General features: G+C 41.4%; 1 protein-coding gene across 2 annotated transcripts; it reads right to left on the reverse strand.

The window, feature by feature from the left end:
* Positions 1-8,897: 8,897 nt before the first annotated feature.
* EIF4E1B (eukaryotic translation initiation factor 4E family member 1B) lies at positions 8,898-20,071 on the reverse strand. Of its 2 annotated transcripts, XM_020790932.3 has the most exons (7): positions 19,968-20,071; positions 17,935-18,023; positions 16,910-17,005; positions 13,189-13,252; positions 11,731-11,844; positions 11,203-11,342; positions 8,898-10,701 (listed from the first exon to the last, which is right to left on the reverse strand). In XM_020790932.3, exons 1-7 carry the CDS (start codon positions 19,983-19,985, stop codon positions 10,587-10,589), a joined length of 636 nt encoding a protein of 211 aa, XP_020646591.1. In that variant the 5' UTR covers positions 19,986-20,071; the 3' UTR covers positions 8,898-10,586. The 2 variants fall into 2 exon arrangements, with proteins under 2 accessions (XP_020646591.1, XP_072846058.1); XM_072989957.2 differs by lacking the exon at positions 16,910-17,005.
* Between the last annotated feature and the right edge of the window lie 351 nt (positions 20,072-20,422).

Raw genomic sequence — 20,422 nt, forward strand, 5'->3', positions numbered from 1 at the left:
ATGTTTTATTTGGAGATTATATTTTGGGACACTGCAGTTCCTGAAAGTTAATGCAGAGTAAAAACTGTTTTTAAGGCACCCCTAGATTCTTTCTTTGCTATATTAGACTAACAGGGCTAGCATGCAACCCCTCATATTTTTGCAATAGTGGAAAGTGTTTAAGAGCAAATACAAAAGTTCCAGGATGTCAAAAAGAGAAAAGAAAGCAAGAGAGAGAAACTATAGAACACTGTTTATTTAGTACAGAAAAATATGGGTGAGGAAAAAAGACAAAGAGCAATTTACAGCTGACCAGTGGATCTCCCTTACAAAGGTAGTAACAGATTGCTCATCCAATCTGGCACATATAGAATAACGAGCTTTGGTTGCTTAGGTTACAAAGGGGAAAAAATCCTAACGGACATTTTTTTGTTTCAAGCAAATGGGATATTTAGCATAATGATTTTGATAATATAATCTCAGCACAAATTGCCCATAGAAATTCGGTTTCTATTTGACTGGTTAACAGTTTATTAACACCTTAATTAAAATATACATTTCATCTTCTCTGAAGGTAGCACTTATAGTGACCAACTTTTCCACCTGAAGTACTTTATCTTCCTGTATGAGCCTATCCATGCTTTGAAATCTTCAGGAGCGATCTTTCAGTTGGTCCCTCCACCTTCTGAGGTAAATCTGGTTCAGATGTGAGAGATGGCCTTCTTGGTGGCTGCTCCCAGGCTAGGACTCTCTCCATTTAGGACAGCTATGCTTGTTCCTTTCCTGTTTTCTTTCCACTAACAAAGACCCTTTTTAAAAATTCAGGCAAGCAATTGATTCTTCTCACTGGCATTCAACTGGAAGGGTAAAGACTTTTTTGTTTGTTACTGTTGTGTTTGTACATTATGTTTTTCTATTGTGTATTTTTATTATATATTTGTACTATCTTATTGTTAGCCTCTCTGAATCTTGTTCTTGAGAGTAAGGGGCAGCATATACATTGGATGGCCACAACATCCTATTGGGAATTTATGCTTGCACTGCAAATAGGCATGACTCAGCAATGTGCCAGTTGTATCCCCTGGCAGATTGCAAGGTTGTTACAAAAGTTCACAAATATGTTGTTGCAGAAACTTAGGTTCTCTAGCACATGGATGTTCCTCATCAGGCTTTTACAAAGAAGTCATTAAAAGGGAGGGTGCTGGTTTTCACCCCTTCATGGATTGCTACCTTGTCATGGCAAGGGGGCTTGAGTAATTCAGAGAAGTTATGGGCTATGCCATGCAGGGACACCCAAGATGGACAGGTCATAGTGGTGAGATCTCACTAAACGCGATCCACCTGGCGCAGGAATTGGCAAGCCACTCCAGTATCTTTGCTAAGAAAACCCTATGAAGTTAAACAAAAGGCTAAAAGATATGACGCTGGAAGATGAGCCCCTCAGGTCAGAAGGCATCCAACATGCTACTGAGGAAGAGCGGAAGGCAAGTACAAGTAGCTCCAGAGCTAATGAAGTGGGTGGGCCAAAGCTGAAAGGATGCTCAGCTGTGGACCTGCCTGAAAGTGAAAGGAAACTCCGATGCTGCAAAGAAAAATACTACTGCATAGGAACCTGGAATGTAAGATCTATGAACCTTGGTAAGCTGGATGTGGTGAAACAGGAGATGGCAAGAGTCAACATTGACATCCTGGGCATCAGTGAACTAAAATGGACAGGAATGGGTGAATTCAATGCAGACGATTATCATATCTACTATTGTGGGGAAGAATCCCGTAGAAGAAATGGAGTAGCCCTCATTGTCAACAAAAGAGGATGAAAAGCTGTACTGGGATACAATCTCAAAAATGATAGAATTATTTCAATATGAATCCAAGGCAGACCTTCCAACATCACAGTCATCCAAGTTTATGCACCAATCACCAATGCTGAAGAGGCTGAAATTGACCAGTTCTATGAAAACTTACAACACCTTCTAGAACTGACACCAAAGAAAGATGTTCTTATCATTAAAGGGAACTGGAATGCTAAAGTAGGAAGTCAAGAGATCAAAAGAACAACAGGTAAGTTTGGCCTTGGAGTTCAAAACGAAGCAGGGCAAAGGCTAATAGAGTTTTGTCAAGAGAACAAGCTGGTCATCACAAACACTCTTTTCCAACAACACAATAGGCAACTCTACACATGGACATCACCAGATGGGCAATACCGAAATCAGATTGATTATATTCTCTGCAGCCAAAGATGGAGAAGCTCAATACAATCAGCAAAAACAAGACCTGGAGCTGATTGTGAATATAATCATCCGCTTCTTATAGCAAAATTCAAGCTTAAACTGAAGAAAGTAGGAAAAACCAGAGGGCTAGTCAGGTATAATCTAAACCAAATCCCTTATGATACACAGTGGAAGTGATGAACAGATTTAAGGAACTCGATTTGGTGGACAGAGTGCCTGAAGAACTATGGATGGAGGCTCGTAACATTGTACAGGAGGCAGCAACAAAAACCATCCCAAAGAAAAGGAAATGCAAGAAAGCAAAGTGGCTGTCCAACGAGGCCTTAGAAATAGCAGAGAGGGGAAGGGAAACAAAATGCAAGGGAGATAGGGAAAGTTACAGAAAATTGAATGCCGACTTCCAAAGAATAGCAAGGAGAGACAAGAGTGCTTTCTTAAAAGAGCAGTGCAAAGATATAGAGGAAAATAATGTAAATGGAAAAACCAGCGATCTGTTCAAGAAAACTGGAGATATTAAATGAATATTTTGAGCAAAGATTAACATGATAAAGGACAAAAATGTTAGGGACCTCACAGAAGTAGAAGACATCAAGAAGAGGTGGCAAGAATACACAGAAGAATTATACCAGAAAGATCTGGACATCCTGGACAACCTAGATAGTGTGGTTGCTGGCCTTGAGCTGGACATCCTGGAGAGTGAAGTCAAGTAGGCCTTAGAAGGCATGGCTAACAACAAGACCAGTGGAGGTGAAAGCATTCCAATTGAACTATTTACAATCTTAAAAGAAGACGCTGTTAAGGTGCTACACGCAATATGCCAGCACGTTTGGAAAACTCAACAATGGCCAGAGGATTGGAAAAGATCAGTCTACATCCCAATACCAAATAAGGGCAGTGCCAAAGAATGCTCCAACTACCATACAATTGCACTCATTTCACACGCTAGCAAGGTAATGCTCAAAATCCTCCAAGGTAGGCTTCAGCAGTATGTGGACCAAGAAGTCCCAGAAGTACAAGCTGGATTCCGAAGGGGCAGAGGAACTTGTGACCAAATTGCTAACATGCATTGGGTTATGAAGAAAGCCAGGGAGTTCCAGAAAAGCATCTACTTCTGCTTCATTAACTAGGAAGAACTGTGTGGACCACAGCAAAACTATGGCATGTTCTTAAAGAAATAGGAGTGCCTGACCACCTTATCTATCTCCTGAGAAATCTATATGTGGAACAGGAAGCAACACTTAGAACTGGATATCGAACAACTGATTGGTTCAAAATTGGGAAAGGAGTACGACAAGGCTGTATATTGTATCACTGCTTATTTAACTTATATGCAGAATAATTATGCAAAAGGCAGGAGTGGATGACTGCCAAGCCACAATTAAGATTGAGGGAAGAAATATCAACAACCTCCAATATGCAGATGGTACCACTCTGATGGCAGAAAGTGAGGAAGAATTAAAGAACCTCTTAATGAGGGTGAAAGAGGAGAGCACCAAAAACAGTCTGAAGCTCAACATCAAAAAAACTAAGATCATGGCCACTGGTCCCATCACCTCCTGGCAAATAGAAGGGGAAGATATGGAGGCAGTGACAGATTTTACTTTCTTGGGTTCCATGATCACTGCAGATGGAGATAGCAGCAACGAAATTAAAAGACGCCTGCTTCTTGGGAGAAAAGCTATGACAAACCTAGACAGCATCTTAAAAAGCAGAGACATCACATTGCTGACGAAGATCCGCATAGTCCAAGCTATGGTTTTTCCAGTATCAAATTATGGAAGTGAGAGCTGGACCATAAAGAGGGCTGATCAGCGAAGAATTGAAGAGCAGGAAGTTACTCTGTTTAAAAATCTGTTATGGGATGAATAATGCCTGAAGTATTGTCCCTGAGTGCAGGAGTGGATTGGCTGTTTGGAGAAAGGATAGGGCACAGCTGGTCAACTTTTACTAGACACCTTCAGGCTGTAGCACCGAGTGGGTGACATGCAGCTCTTTGGCTGTTTTTGGACTGTAACTGTCCATCAGGAGAGTCAGTGGTTAGGAGCTGATGGTGAAGGCTTCTGGGAGTTGCAGTCCAAAAACATCTGAGTAACAAAGTTTAAGAACCAGTGCTCTAGTCCAGTGGTTCTTAACCTTTGTTACTCGGATGCTTTTGAACTGCAATTCCCAGAAATCCCAGTCAGGACAGCTGGTGGTGAAGGCTTCTGGGAGTTGCAGTCCAAAAACATCTGAGTAACAAAGTTTAAGAACCAGTGCTCTAGTTCACCAACATCTCTGGGACCACATTTTGTGCAGTGGTGCTGTTCCAAAAGGAGAACCGGAGAGCACTGCTGCCACTGTCATCCGTCCTGGGCAGCCATCATTTAGCTCATCCTCCTCTTTTGAGCTATTTCCATTTTAGCTGATTGTAATAACAAGACCGACAATTCCCAGCTATAATTGCTTTCAATTAGTGTATAGATGGGTGGCTGGTATTGCTGTGTGTCTCTGTTTTGAGTCCTCGCTTTACCTCTTTCTTGCCTTAACTGCTCTCGCCAGGTCCTCCTCCTGAAGATGGAGGGTTTTTCATTTGTCACTTCATTTCTACGAATTTAGTCTCTGTTTTTGACTTGGCCTGCCTCACGGCAGATTTCTATTTGATTAGCCAAAGTGTTCAGGCTCTATTATGTCCTTTCTCTACTGGCTAACACAATTTTGATACTAACCGCAGCTTTTCATTTCCTGTTACATAATCTTCCTATGGGAGAAATTCTCTTTCAACACTAAGTGTGAATATGTCCACTTAAAAAAACAACACATTTTCTAGTGCATGGTCACCGCTTCCATATGGTTCAAAACAAATCCCACATACTCCATTCCCTGCACAGAAATTTAAGAGTAAGCCATGTATACACTTACCTGGGGGTAAATTCAGTTGAACTGACTGGAGTTTACTGTGAGCACATTCATAGTACTGCACTATTTAGATAGAATTGTTCCTCTTTTTCTGGTATTATAATTAACTGTGACAAAAGACAATTAAAAAAAATCTAGAGCCTGTATCTGCGTTGTGACTTGTAAGTGAAGTGACACTTACATCTGAAAATAGCTAAAGTTGCCCATAATGCAAAATGTTTTTTTACGTTTGTAATCCTTTCTGAACTGACATATCTGACAAATTTCATACAATTCAAATTAGATAAATGCAATTTTTTTCCTGATTTACCTGGCAGTAAACCTTACAGAATTCAGTCAAATTTACTGGCATATAATCAAATAATCCAGTGTGGTGTAGTGGATAGTGTGATCCCTGATTCAAATCCCTGCACAGCCTTGGAAACTCGGGGGGGGGGGGGCAGCAGAATTGGTAAAACCACTCCTTAAATATCTCACTTACTTTCAAAGCACTATTAGGGTCACTATAAGTCAGTTCCATCTTGACAGCACAAACAACAACAATTAAGAAACAGGGTAATTGGACAGGTTTTAATTGCATAGATTGACAAATACCCCTTGCATAGTACTGTCCTAATACTTCTGTTTTAAAAATATACCAACAAATCCTGCTGCCTAGTTAGTAGCACCCTGTTTAGTTAAATTTATTTTTGGATGGAATAATAAAACAGGGCCAAAATGTTTTTTATTTATTTATGATAATTAAGAACAACAACAGGTGGAAGAATCCCAAATTTCATTGGAGAAAATTAAACAGAAGTGAGGAAGTAGTGGGGCTTTAAACCTTTGGCCAACATTGCTATGTTATTTTGCACTGAGAACATTTTTCCTGCTATATATTTTGGTGCACAGGCAAATAAAGAAAGCTTTTCTTCTAATGCAAAAAGCAGGGACAACAGTGGTCTGCTCTAGAAACAAGGGAACAGGCTTGGAGGGAGGGTGCAAAGAGCCAAATCTACTCAGAATTGTGGAAGATAGAGGGCTGGTTATCCCCACCCACCCACCCACTCTAGCTGTATACTGTACTTTTCAAATATAAAAACATCTGATTGTGTACAGTATATCACAGAGGTGAGTACACCCCCTCACAAGATGATGCACAAGAAAGCCTGCATACGGTTTGCTGCAGACAAGCAGATTAAAGACATGGATTTCTGGAACCACGTCCTGTGGACCGTTGAGACCAAGATGAATTTATTTGGTTCAGATGGTGTCAAGCGTGTGTGGCGGCAACCAGGTGAGGAGTACAAAGACAAGTGTGTCGTGCCTACAGTCAAGCCTGGTGGTGGGAGTGTCATGGTCTGGGGCTGCATAAGTGCTGCCAGCACTGGGGAGCTACAGTTCATTGAGGGAACCATGAACGGCAACATGTACTGTGACATACTGAAGCAGAGCATGATCCCCTCCCTTCAGAGACTGGGCCGCAGGGCAGTATTCCAACATGACAACGACCCCAAACATGCCTCCAAAACGACCACTGCTTTGCTAAAGAAGCTAAGGGTAAAGGTGATGGACTGGCCAAGCATGTCTCCAGACCTAAACCCTATTGAGCATCTGTGAGGCATCCTGAAACAGAAGGTGGAGGTGTGCAAGGTCTCTAACATCCACCAGCTCTGTGATGTCGTCATGGAGGAGTGGAAGAGGACTCCAGTGGCAACCTGTGAAGGTCTGGTGAACTCTATGCCCAAGAGGGTTAAGGCAGTACTGTACTGGAAAATAATGGTGGCCACACAAAATATTGACACTTTGTGCCCAATTTGGGCATTGTCACTTAGGGGTTTACTCACTTTTGTTGCCAGCAGTTTAGGTATTAATGGCTGTGTGTTGCGTTTACATTGTTATACAAGTTGTATACTCACTGCTTTATATTGTAGCCAAGTGTCATTCCTTCAGTGTTGTCATATGAAAAGATATACTAAATTATTGACAATGATGTGGAAAGATTGTAATAAAATGATTAAGCCGGTAAACTTAAGAGAAAATATCCTCAAAATGTTTTACAGATGGCACTATACCCCTGCAAAGCTGGCAAAAACGTCAGAGGGTAGCAGCAATATTTGTTGGAAATGTAAAAAAAAAGTAGGAACTTATAATATGTGGTGGACATGTGAAAAAGCCAGGGTTTATTGGTTACAGCTGTGGGAAATAATAAAAGGAATCACTCAAAAGAAATTAAATTTCAAATCTGAAATAGCACTACTAAATATTATACCATAAATTACTGACAAGAACATCAAATATTGTTTGATGTATATATTTATAGCAGCTAGGTTACTCTGGGCCCAAAAATGGAAAAGTGAAGACATACCTACAATGAAGGAGTTCCTGAAGAAGCTGTTGGATATTACAGAACTAGATACACTCTCAGAAGCACTACGACAACCAAGGGATTATGCAAAACAAAGTTGGAACTTAATATATGTTTGGGCCCAGGGACAGATCAAAGGATAGGGCAAAATAATTGATATGTTTTTTTTCTTTCTCTTTCAATGCTCTCTGGAAACTTGGGAAATTTAGGACTCAATGAGGTCTGAATCTCTGTCCTCAAAAGGGGGAGGGGGATTTCCCCCCCTTTTTTCCTCATTTCTTTTTCTTTTTTTTAAATCTTATATTGCATATTTGTTTGTAGTTGGTAGATTTATATGTTCAAATTAAATAAAAACGATATTAAAAAAGAAAATTCTAAAAAATATATATATACTAAATTATTTATGAAATGTGAGGGGGTGTACTCACTTCTGTGATACACTGTAAATGGTGACATGTCTGGTTTAGCCAGTTGAGACTCAGGCCAAGCTTTGATATGAAAAAATAAAGTCTTTGCTAGTTCCTCATGTTTGATATTTCATTTATTCTCTCTCTTGCCTGTACCATGTGTATGTATCTAAAGGCCAAACTATATGTTATGGACAAGCAACCATTAGTAACAAAAAGCCACTAGGATTCCAGAAATGTGGTTCCAGAAGACCTTCATGTCTGCAAAACCAGAATTGCAACAACAACAACAACAACAACAACAACCCTGTGTTTCTATCCAGAAGACATACAGTATTATAAAAGAAAGAAAGCTAATTAGAAAGGTAATGGAGATGTGAAAAGCTTCTTCTATGACAATCACACATTCTCAGGACTCAAGATAGCCCCTATTTTAATTATGGACTGTAGCGTTCGGCCCTGCCCTCACCTGTCCATCGCAGCTCAGCAGTGGAAAAGCAGCCAATGAGGGAACGGAAGGTGGTGCTAAAGGGGGAGGGGCTGGGATATAAATGGGGGCGTATGATGTATGAGGGGAGATTCGTGAGTCTGTGGGCCTGTTAGCCAGAAAGTCAGTGAGAGTAGGGTTCTGTGTGTCAGTGAGTTCAAGTAGTGAGAGATATTGATTAGCAACTTGTGATTTACCTATTTTATGTTACTGATCTAATAAACAAGTTTAAGTTTCAAAGTTACACTTGTCTCTGAATAATTAGTATTGAAACTGAAATATTGGTGACAGCAACGAGTGAAGAAGAGTGAGCACCTCCTGAAGGCCTGAGATAACAGAGGCTTCAGTGCGCTCGCTACATGGACTATCTCTACTATGTGGTTTGGATGTAAGATCCAAAGACAGAAGCTCACTCAGCCTATAAACATGTCCTCACTATTTTGCCTTCATATTTCTTTCACTATGCAACCATGCATTAGAAAAGAGTGAGAAAGCAGCAACTAGTAAGCAGTCAATTGCACAACACATTATAAGACACATATTACACATGATCATTTTATTCTTCCAATTTATTTTATTTTTAGGGCCAAGTATATCAGGTTGCATCCAGGGCAGTAGAAGCAAAGTCCATTTTATTTCTCTAGGCATGATGATGCTACAGTTTCAATGATCTTAAACTCGAAACTGTAGATTCACCTTATTTTTATCATGGTAGGCAAAAGGACATGGTTTTTTCCACATTCACAATTAGGAACCCAGAAGCACTTACAAAGCAGTACAAGGCAGGGACTGGACAAGAAGAAAATAATTATTGGCTATGTGCCTCGTACTGGCAGTAGCTGCCCGTCTAAAGACCAGTCTTGCTGGTCTTCACGCACAAGGTCCAGGATCTGCAGGTTTTCACATATGAGGTCCAGGATCTCACATTATGTAGCGATACCACTGAACGAACAAACAAACACCAGGCCAAGGTAGGCCACCCCCTCACACATCAACCCTAATTCACCACTGCCCTGACAGAAGGTAAAGCAACCCTTGGCCTGGTACTCATTACATAGCAAGATATAGCCAATCATTTGCAGTAGCATTCAATTCCTATTCTTTGCCCCCCACACCCTAAAATACTTCTGTGGAACGGCTCTGAGTGAACCTTCGCCATTCTCATTGGAAACAGCCAGATATACGCGGCAGATACAGGGCTCATTAATACAGCCTGGCATCTCACTGCTCACCTTATTCACAACAATTAATCAGCTGGAGTTGTGAAGGCAGCTCTGAATTACAGAGGAAAACCTGATGCCATTTCCATTATACCAACTAATCCCAGGAAGCCACCCCATTGAGGCAGTCCATTTAGGAAGACAAGAGGAATGCAAGTACTGGCAGCTTAGCGAGTTAACCTAGTTTAACTAGAAAGCAATTTAAACTAGATGAAGGTTACATTCCATTAGAAAGCTACACAGAGCTGGGCAGTGTAAGGCTTCCTTCATACAATCCTGAATGTAGATGCTTAGGAAAGAATTAGCAAGTTATACATTATTAGTGTTTCGCCGTATGGAAATGATAACTATCTATTAAAAGCAGAAGATCCGTTGGATGATTTGTTTGGATGATGGATGGGTTTATACGTGGCCCTCCAGAGGTTGTTGGCCATCTATCAGTCATAATTAGTGTAGCCAATGGTGAGAGAGGACAGAAGCTGTAGGCCAACAACCTCTGGATGGCCATGAGTTTTCCACCTAGGTTCTAGACCTGAGGGCAGCCCACAGGTGGCATTCTCCTGCCACCTCCCTGCCACCAAGGAGGTGGCAGGAGAATGCAGCAATGGAAGGTGGGTGGTCAGAGGAAACATTTTGGGAACTCTGTTCCAGCTCTCACTCTTATCTCCAGCCACAGGATATATATATTCAATACAATGATTGTATATTTAATCTAATAAATGACTGTACAGTATATCCTTTCTTCTTTCAATTAACTAGAAAGTCATATAAAGCAGGTCCTGTTCCTAGAAAAACCTTCCTCAAGGCAAAGAAAATCAAAGCAAGGCTAACATAATAGAAGTTTATCACATGAATGAGTGGCTTCAGTTAAACCTCAAAATGGGTAAAGCGGGCGGGGGGGGGTAGATTGGTTGCAAGAACACTTCAGTGTTGACAGCAAGCGTAAGGTATCTCTTCATCACACTCATCTCCTTTACTTGTCCATCCTTTCACTAATGGTAAAACTCCAGGCTGCCTGAATCACACCACAAATTTGTTCTTCATGAGGGACCCACTCTTAGTGGCTGTGTCAGCGTGAGCCTGATAACCAATCACTACTTTGGAGGACAGGCCCAGGTGCTCCTTGTATATACGCCTATAACAGAGAAAACATTAATCACTGTGTGTTTAAGGTCAGCAGTGTCAGTGGCTGAAAACCAGTAGTAAATTGCAACTAGAGTAGGCCTACAAAATCAGTATGGATTTGGTGAGTCAAAACCTATGAAATTTCCAGTGATTCAATGACCTACTCTAATTGTAATTTACCACTTCTTTCTTTCTCTCTCTCTCTCCTCTCCTCTCCTCTCCTCTCTCTCTCTCTCTCTCGCTGTTATCTGCTCATTTATGCCCACCATCATCATGTTCACCACCTTTTGTTTGAGAGCTCCTCCCCTAGTCTTCCAGAGACTTTGACTGACCTATTCCATGCATGCCTGCTTCAGATCACACATAAAGGCTTCAAATTCTTAAAAAGATTAGCCCTTAGGAATTTCATGTGTGTTTAATTATAGGAACACATTCAGTATCAGAAAAAGCAATGGACATTAGCCCTGCTGTGTACTGATCAGCACGTCACAACAAAAGTACTGGCAGTTACCCAATATGAATGACTCCATCACGGTTCTCTGCTTCCCTCGTCCAGATTGCAATCTTGTCTCCTTTGGCACGGATGTTGATGACTGCCCCGCAGACCTCATCACTGTAATCGCTAAACATTTCACCAATCAGACAGAGAAGCTGCATTGGAAGGGCAAGAGCAAAAGCCACAATATGCACATGGAACCATTGCTTGCATGATGCAATACAGTCAAGTTTTTCTGGATTACAAGTGCCATCTGTCACTGAGAATTAGATTTTAGGAGCTATGATCCAAAAATGTAACTTTTACAAACTCTGGATGCTTCTTTCTCCTCCCTCCATCCTAAGCTGTTATGTGGTGCAAATCTCTCTAACCCCCGTAAGATATCATGACCTCAGTTATTGGAAGACAATCTGGAGAGCCACCTGCCCAAGAGAGAATGAGATTAACTGCAGGCCAGGCCAGGCACACAGCCCACAGCCAGGATAATGCCACATTTTAGAATGGGAAGAAGCACAGACACCCAACAGCATTCTGGTCACTTACAGTCTCCAGCCAGAAACGGTCAAGCTCCGTATGCCTTTGCTGCTTGGCCAGTGTGATAAGCCATCGCCCACCACGCTTGTTCCAACTATCTTCCCACATAGGCTCAATGCCGTCCTGCCAGGAAAATGCCAAGGGACAAGCAATGTTTGCCACCTCATTACACACAAGTCACATACCTGTACCTTCTCCGTTGCTACACAAAGTCATAAGTCACTGTTTTCTATTATAGAAGTCACATGGTTCCCAGCAGGTAACACATAGCCCTGGGACTGTGACAATGCAGGTTATCTGTTGGTATGCATAGTGAGCATTTGGGTTTACAACTGGCAATGGTAAGTTGGACATGTATCAGAAGGGTCCGTTGAAACCATTGGGATGCGGTGCTGTGATGGAATGCATGGGGAGGACTGAACAGTGTGCTGATTAGCTGCCTGCTGCCTGGCTGTAATGAAGCTACTGAGCTGAGCTAAGTTGAGTTAGTTTTCTTAGAAGCAGCAAGATTTCAGGAGAAAGAACTTTGTGTTGGCTTACAGTGAAGTCTGAGTCTAAGACTGAGAGCGGTGAGACAGTTAAGAACTGTGCTGAGTAAGGTCTGTGTCTGTGAAGCAGCAGTTGAAATACAGTATGTTTTCACGGGAACTGGTGCAATAGCAAGCATTCATTTATATATAAAGAACTCTGTTTAATGGTTGTTGTGGGTTTTTCGGGCTCTTTGGCCATGTTCTGAAGGTTGTTCTTCCTGAACGTCAGGAAGAACAACCTTCAGAAAACGGCCAAAGAGCCCGAAAAACCCACAACAACCATCAGATCCCGGCCGTGAAAGCCTTCGAAAATAAACTCTGTTTAAATTGTAAAGGAAAAGGACTAAAATAAACGAGATTTCAGCTATATAAGAACTTGACTTATAATACTAAACCTTCTTATACTTTTTTTTACAAAAAGGTTTTATGTGGTTTTCCAAATACTGATGATGATAATTATTATTATTTTTTTAAAAAGCAGCAGTTACAAGATATTATATCATATATACTATTGGCCGGTGCTGGAGTACATGGTCAAGGTTGTGTCACCAAAACAACATAAGTTGTACTGTATGTGTTTCACTCAAAAAGGTTGTATGTACTCTTTTTTAAAGGGCAGTGTAAATTTAGCTCTTAGCTGTGGCAGTATTTAAGGAGCAGTGGAAATGAAGCATGGGCTGTTTGCTTGATTTGGTAAAGGAGATATCCCCAGGAAAAGAGTCAGTTACAAGTTAAATGGTGCCCCCCAAGCTTAGTGAAAGGTTTTTGAAGTGGTTGTTGTTTAGTGGCAGCAAACACAAGATGCAAGAAGGTGGGGTGAGCACTGCAGGGACCTATGGCTAATCAGACTCTGAGTTGAGTGCTCCTTCCCTGTTCACTTCAGCACAAGACACCCACCTGACTGGTTTCAGAAGGCACCACATGGGGGGTGTCTTACCTTGAAAAGGGAGTAGTCGCAGCCAGACGTCAGCTTGCTCGCCAGTTGGATATGGCTGTATAGCCTGCAGTCTCAAGGAGAGGAAACAGGTGTGTCAAAAATGCTGCAGGCAAATTTCAGGAAGAAACCTCTGGTTCCCAAGAGAAGTGCTTTGCATGGACATATTCAAAGTAAGTGATATCCACACTAGAAATTGTGCTGAGAAGTAGTTTATAAAATTCAGATATACAAGACAGGGAACTTCCTGTTGCACATGTCTTTGCCAGTTTTGTGTGAAAATAACTTACATGTTGAAAAAACATGCCATACCACCCATGAACATGCTAAATAATGCACCAAACAACCTCTAAGGCACAGGTGACTACTTCTTGAGTTACAAAGGCCATCCACATGCCCATATCTGGATATAAAAGTGCCATATCTGCTTCCCACCCACCCTAAAAGTAATTTTCATTTAAAAAAAGCCTTCCCCCTATTTACTGGGGAAAAAGACACACCTCTCACACACTCTAATGGACCTCCTTTTTTATTATTTACAAAGCTTTTTGAGGTTATTGGAGGCAACATGGCTAAGCACATAGGGACATCTGAGGATTTTTTAAAGTGCTTAAAAAGGTCAATAAAGCATTTTAAAAATGGACTGTGTGGGGTGCTGTTGGCCACAATTGGACTGGAGGAGCCATATGTCACCCACTGCCCACAATTTGCTCACCTTATTCTAAAGGGAGGCAGTTTTGTTCAAAATGTATATTCCCATTTCTCTCAAATAAAACTCCTTGCCCAATCACCAGTATCAGTGATATCACTAAGACTGAAGTCCTTTTCCTCCCTCCCATCACACATGCAAAATGAATATACTTTGTTAAGTACAAGTCTGGCGTGCCTTATCCTAAAAGAATTGCTGTTTATGGAGCCTGCTGTATTCCCAGATTTGCCTGGATAGAGGGTATCTCTCTAGTTTAAAAATTTTTAAAAAGTTGAAGGCAGCAAGAAAAGAAGAAGGCATAACTTGAAATGGACCAACTCATGAAAAGAACCCACAGCTTTGAGTTTGCCAGACCTGAGCAGGGCTGTTAATGACAAAACTTTCTGGATGTCAGTAATTCATACGACAGAAGTTACTTGATGGCACAAAACAAAAATGGTTAAAAAAAATCAAAACGACATCTTATGCTTAAGGGCTTACATATTTACAGTGGACCCTTGACTTACAGACGGCTTGACTTACAGACTTTTTGAGCTACAGACTTCTCTGGCCGCAAAATTTAGGTTTGACTTACAGACCAGAAGAAAACCAAAATGGAACAAAAACGGCCTGTTATGGGATTAATTGGTTTTCAATGCACTGTAGGTCAATGGAGACTTGACCTACAGACTTTTTGACTTGAGAACCACCTTCCAATACGGATTAAGTTCTCAAGTCAAGACCCCACTGTATTGTACAATAAACTTTTGTTATTTAAGTTCAGTTTGGTACTAGATAATGCTTCACTATGCTGCAACAAAAAAACATGTCTATGCCTCAGGAAAATGAAGAACCCGCCTGCATCTTAAATCCAGTTGTATCCTCCAGAGTTCTTTATGAGAAATCCAACACTGAAGGTTCTGTTCTGAATGGCGTGAGGATGAGAAACTTCTAAATTCTGTTACCCAGCTGCTTTTGCTGGGATTCTTAAGTATCCAAATGTAGTACCATTATTCAAGAGTGCTTTTGAGAAAAACAAGAAACCCCCACCCGCACATAAATAAATTATACTAGTTTGAAATTGCTGCTAAAATATTAACTGCAATCAGTAAAGAAACATTAGCAAGATAATAAGAGCAACCTTTCTGCAATATCAGATGTTCCTAAATAAGCACCCTCAGGGCACAACCAGGCAGGGTGATCATTCCACATTGATTCATGCTTCCTGTACTGCATAGTGGCAGATTGTGCTGGTTGCGAGATTCACACGTCCACGTTTTATTAGCCCACAATGCTATGTTTCAACTGTCCACATGGTGGGCAACAATAGCAGCATTTCTCCACTAGTGCTGCCTCTGACTGTCATCTTTCTCAGCTAATATCACCATCTTTTTCTCCTCTCTTTATACTCCCCACTATACTTTGTTCCTCCCCAATACATATGTGAAAATAAGCTACAGTTTTTGGAGACAAGGAGTTCCCCCAAATTTTTCTTGTACATGAATTTTATGCTTGCACAGCATATGGCCCTTGATTCAAAGTCCTTTTAAAAATTATTAAAACTAAAACAGTGCTGAATTGATTTTTTTTTTGGTATATCACTCTTGCACAAAATTTATTTAAATGGTCAGCTAATGTAATTATTATAGTTTTTTTTAAGTTGTAAAGGTAAGTTATTTTTGTGGCAGTGCAAACTCATGGGAGGCAAACTGTTTACTTTTCTACCTCATCATATATACCTTTACCTGTATTCTCAAGACATGGCCAGCAATGTTCCAGAAGGACCAGGAAAAATAAAATACACAAAATACAGTTCTGAGCAGTGGAGGCAAAATACATGGAAACACAGCAGGAATAACAAAAGGAGCATGAAAGATGAACAAAGTGTACTAGAAGCTTGTGCAAAAAGATACGATCTACCCAGGAGTAGCAGAGTTTTGGCTGAAGTATTGTAGTTTAGCCACTGTGCCACAAGGCACGGAAGCATAGCCTCCAAATCCCATGAAGTACTAGTACTCCTCTGGCACTGGATAGGCCTCCTTTTGAGTACTGTATCCAGTTCTGGACACCACACTTCAAGAAGGATGCTGACAAATTGGAGCAAATTCAGAGGAGGGTGACAAGGATGATCGGGGGGCTGGAAACCAAGCCTTATGAGGAAAGGCTGAAAGAACCGGGCATGTTGAGCCTTAAGAAAAGAAGACTGAGGTATGACATGATAGCACTTATCAAATATTTGAAAGGCTGTCTTACAGAGGAGGGGCATGATCTGTTCCCAATCATCCCAGAGTGCAGGACATGCAACAATGGGCTGAAGTTAAAGGAAGCCAGATTTTGGTTGAATACAGTATCAGGAAAAACTTCCCAACTGTTAGAGCAGTACGACAGCCGAACCAGTGACCTCAGGAATTGGTGAGTGCTCCAACACTGGAAGCATTTTTTTAAAAACTTAGATAAGCACCTGGCAGATCTGCTTTGATTGTATCTCTGCATTGAGCAGGGAGTTGGACTTGATGGCCTTGTAGGCCCCTTCCAACTTCACTTTTCTATGTTTCTATGAATAATGTTGCCTGATTGTTGAAGAAAATAGGGAAATGATCAATGGGGGAACACAGGACAAACAACAGGACAATTACCTGTCTGGCAGCACCCTCAAAATCCAAAATCTTTAACTTCATATCTCACACATGTATGCTGAGATCAAGATCATGCTGCATGTTTTGTATTTCTCTTACATTTCACATTCCTTCCTTACTGGGTGTAAATGTAAATTTCTTTCTATGCTTCTGATGGCTACAGTCGATGCTTTTGCCAAATAAAACCCATTAGTTTTCAATGTCCCATGAGACAAGTTTTTGTTCATTTGTTTAGTTTCTGTAGCATGTTATAAAGGAACACAGCTACCTCCTAGTATTAACACCATGTTGCTCTTTAACCCATCCTTGAAAAAGGATTCACCCCTGTAATGGTGTTCCTTCTTCAGGGCTGATTAAACCAAGGACCAGCAAAGAGAGAAATGACTGGAATGCAACTCACGCCCAGAAGTCTTCCACAGTGTCAAATTTGGTGACAAGCCGCAGGTTGTCCTGCCAAGTCTTGCTCTTGTCATTTTTGAAGAACCATAAAGCCCACCTATGAAGATGAGCAGAAGGACACCATGAAGCTATGAGCACAAACGTTACCTGCAGGGGCATCTGTGTGCCTGTGGTACATCATGCCACAGATTGAAGTATCGCTTGTTCTAACTTGAAAGCACCACCCCATGCTCAGCATAGTCTAAATTTGATGAGATCCACTATAATGGGAGGACTATATGCCAGGTTTTGTTTCTGGGGTGGTTAAAGGTTACTACTGACTTCTGCCTTTCACTTTTATAGTGAAAGGAGGGAGGGAGAGTTGGCTTTAAACTCCATTTATCAGCATGATCATTAGAAATTTCTAAAGCTAGAAGGTTTGGTTAATTATTGGTAGGGTTTGGTGTCTTCCTCCAGCACAAATGAAATGAGGAGATCTTGAAAAGTTGAAGGATACTTAAGGTGAAAATAAAGATGTTCATGTTTAACAGTAATACTACCTCCAGAAACATGGCAGCATCTGAAATATTTTTTGAAACCAACATAGCAAAGACTTTGGGGCAAGGAATACTAATGGCCAGAATCCTATTAGTTATGTCAATGTAAGTTCAATGGCATAAAGCACAGTGGCAAATTGTTGCCAGTTAATGAATTGCTACGTATATTTGTTGTCATGCAATGAGGACTACAAGTGGCACTGGCAACTTGTTAACTAGTAGCAATTCATTCTGTGATTTAGGCCATTGCACTTATGCTGGTGTAACAAACCAATAGGATTCTGGCCATTGTATCACAGCTCTTATTTTTTGATCACATGTGATTACAACTGACCAGTATCTTTCAGGTTAGAAGGAAGAAGGTCAGTTTTAAAAAGAGAAAATTAGCAACACTTTATTGAGTCAGGAAGGCAAAGTTACAGGCTTAAAGCTAGAATACTGTGGATAATACCTGCAAAAGTATGACACTGTTTTGCTATTCAACTGATACCTGTTCTGCAAAGGGTGCTTGCTGAAGGGATCCACAACCACCTCTCCTCTGCTGGCCTTGTGCTTCTGCTGCTCTTCAGGCGTGTTTACCTGCCATTGGAACAAATGCATAATGCATGTTGACAGGTTAGACGCTCAAAATATCTCTTGCTGATTTGTCCCAGACCACTAGGCAGGAAACAAAGCCAGATATCCCAAAGGGGCAAAAGAGGTTAATTGTTTGCAGCAGTCAGGCATGGAAGAGAAAGCCAGCGTTATCTATTTATTGAGCAACTGGGCATCCTGCATGTTTCAAGATTGTGTTGTCTCTCTGGGACAAGTCAGAATAAGACATTGGAAAGATATAATTTTTTTTTATCCAGAGCAAGCCTTTAAAAACAAAGAATCTCACACAACAAGTCTGTGTGTCTTTCCCACAGAAAAGGAAGAGCAAGGCCTGTCTCATAAAGCTGCTTTGCAAGAGTAAAAGGAGATTTTCCCAGCTTTATTCTGGCCCTGAGTGCCACCCGCTTGAAGTGCTTAGGGCCAGCCCCATAAGAAGTTGACAGCCTCTGTGACAAAGGGGTCAAACACCACATGGAACAACAGGCTAAGCCGTCAGCAGCTGGTGCTTTCAGCCTCCTCCCGGGAGACAGGGCACCGAGTGAGCAAGGGCACCTGCTTGTGGAAGGAATGGGTCAGTGAGTTCAAGTATGGGCTGCCAGAGCTTTTTTCTGTCCCCTGCCACAAGGGCCAGCCCTGACCAATAGGCAGAAGGAAATGTCTGACCTGAGCTGCAGATGCTATCAAGGAGCAACAAATCGTGACTTTGTCATTATTACATTCTTACTGCTAAAGGTGGCTTGAGGGATTTTCTGCCACCTGCAATAAGGCATCTTGGCTGGCTATAGGAGCAATTCACCTGGGCTATGTAGGAGCTTGACAGCTGCCTGTTGCTACTCTGCTTCAAGCAGCAATGATATCCTGGGCTGTCTCTCCTTGCACATGTTTGGCAACAACTGTGGGAAATTGGACAGGCCTACCAGCTCTCCAAATTTAGCATGTTCTTCTTCATTTTCTGCAGCCACTTTCAGGGCAAAGACAAGCAAGGATAGTTGCTGGCTGCACTGACTAGGGGCTTATGAGACTTGTTGTCACAAAAAGAACTCTTCCAAGCTCTCAAGAATCCATTCGTATGTATTACAATTTTTTAAAAAACACATACAGAGAACTTGGGAAGCTAGCCTGAACCACCAAAGAAAGGTACAGCCCTTCAGGAGAGAGAGCCGAGCAAATTATCTAGCTATGTGTAGCCCCGGCTAGCTTGACCATACTTAACACTGCATTGCAACAACTGCTTGAGAACTGCATGCATAAACAAAAATATTTAGGTCCTTGGGATTAGAGGTACCAAGATCAATACACAGCAAACATAATGTTAATAACTTTTTTCCCTGTGGGGAGTCAAAATACAGCTCCTTTAACAGCTGCAAATTAAGCAGGAATTCAGGAATTGAAGCCTCCCACGTGTAATGCATGATGGCAAGAGATTTCTGCACTGAACTGTACTCTAGAGGAACTGGCGGCTGATGGCAGATAAATCTCAGCATGGGACAGATGGGCTTCAAATGTGTGTTCTGCATAGGAAGTGCTCAGTTGATGAGAGAGAAATGTAAACCTTCTAAGGATAGGAATTTCAGCAAAGCAAGATCTCCTGCTGAAAGATGTGCTAATAGCCCAGATGTTATGTATATTTAATCAGACATAGGCCCCAGTAAACTCAGGAGAACTTGAACCTCCTCGTATGTGTGTGCAAAACTGTAGCCTTGGAGTAGAAAAAGCTGAGTTTGCATCATGGAGAAAAGAAACAGTACTGTATCAAGAATACAAAACAATCACTCAGTGTAGGTTTTCCTCTCCTTCAAGGTCATGAGGGCTCCTGAAAATTAAACAGGGTACTTTAGAGATGCAATTATATTCCAGCTACTCAAGAACCCACAGCTGCCGTTTATAGCCTGAGAAAAGAGGAATTCAGCAGAAATCTGTGCTACTTACTGTCATAGCTGCTGCCATCTTTCAGGACAATAAGAGATCCCACCTCTAGCTGTCCTTTTTATGTAGAAATCACCTCTGAAACCACCCTTAACCTAGAAAACCAAACTTCTTAAAGAGCCTGCTCTTTATTCCCTTCAGAGCTCCATAGGAGTCTCCCTCTGTTGCCCTGGAACACAAACTTTTCAGCCCCCACCCCCCAGGATCCTTAACATGAAAGGATTTAAAGGAAGTAGATCCACTTTGCCACATCAGAATTACATCAACATTTAACCAAGGGCACTAGAATAATTGTTCTTCCCAAATCAAGTGCAACTTCCAATAGATGAGAGAAATCAGCATAGTGAAATATAGTCAATGTCAAACTTACTGTTGTTGTTGTTTAGTCATTAAGTTATGCCTGACTCTTCATGACCCCATGGAGCAGAGCACACCAGGCCCTCCTGTCTTCCACTGCC

This window comes from Pogona vitticeps, chromosome 2, assembly GCF_051106095.1.
Source record: "Pogona vitticeps strain Pit_001003342236 chromosome 2, PviZW2.1, whole genome shotgun sequence".
Lineage (NCBI taxonomy): Eukaryota > Metazoa > Chordata > Lepidosauria > Squamata > Agamidae > Pogona > Pogona vitticeps.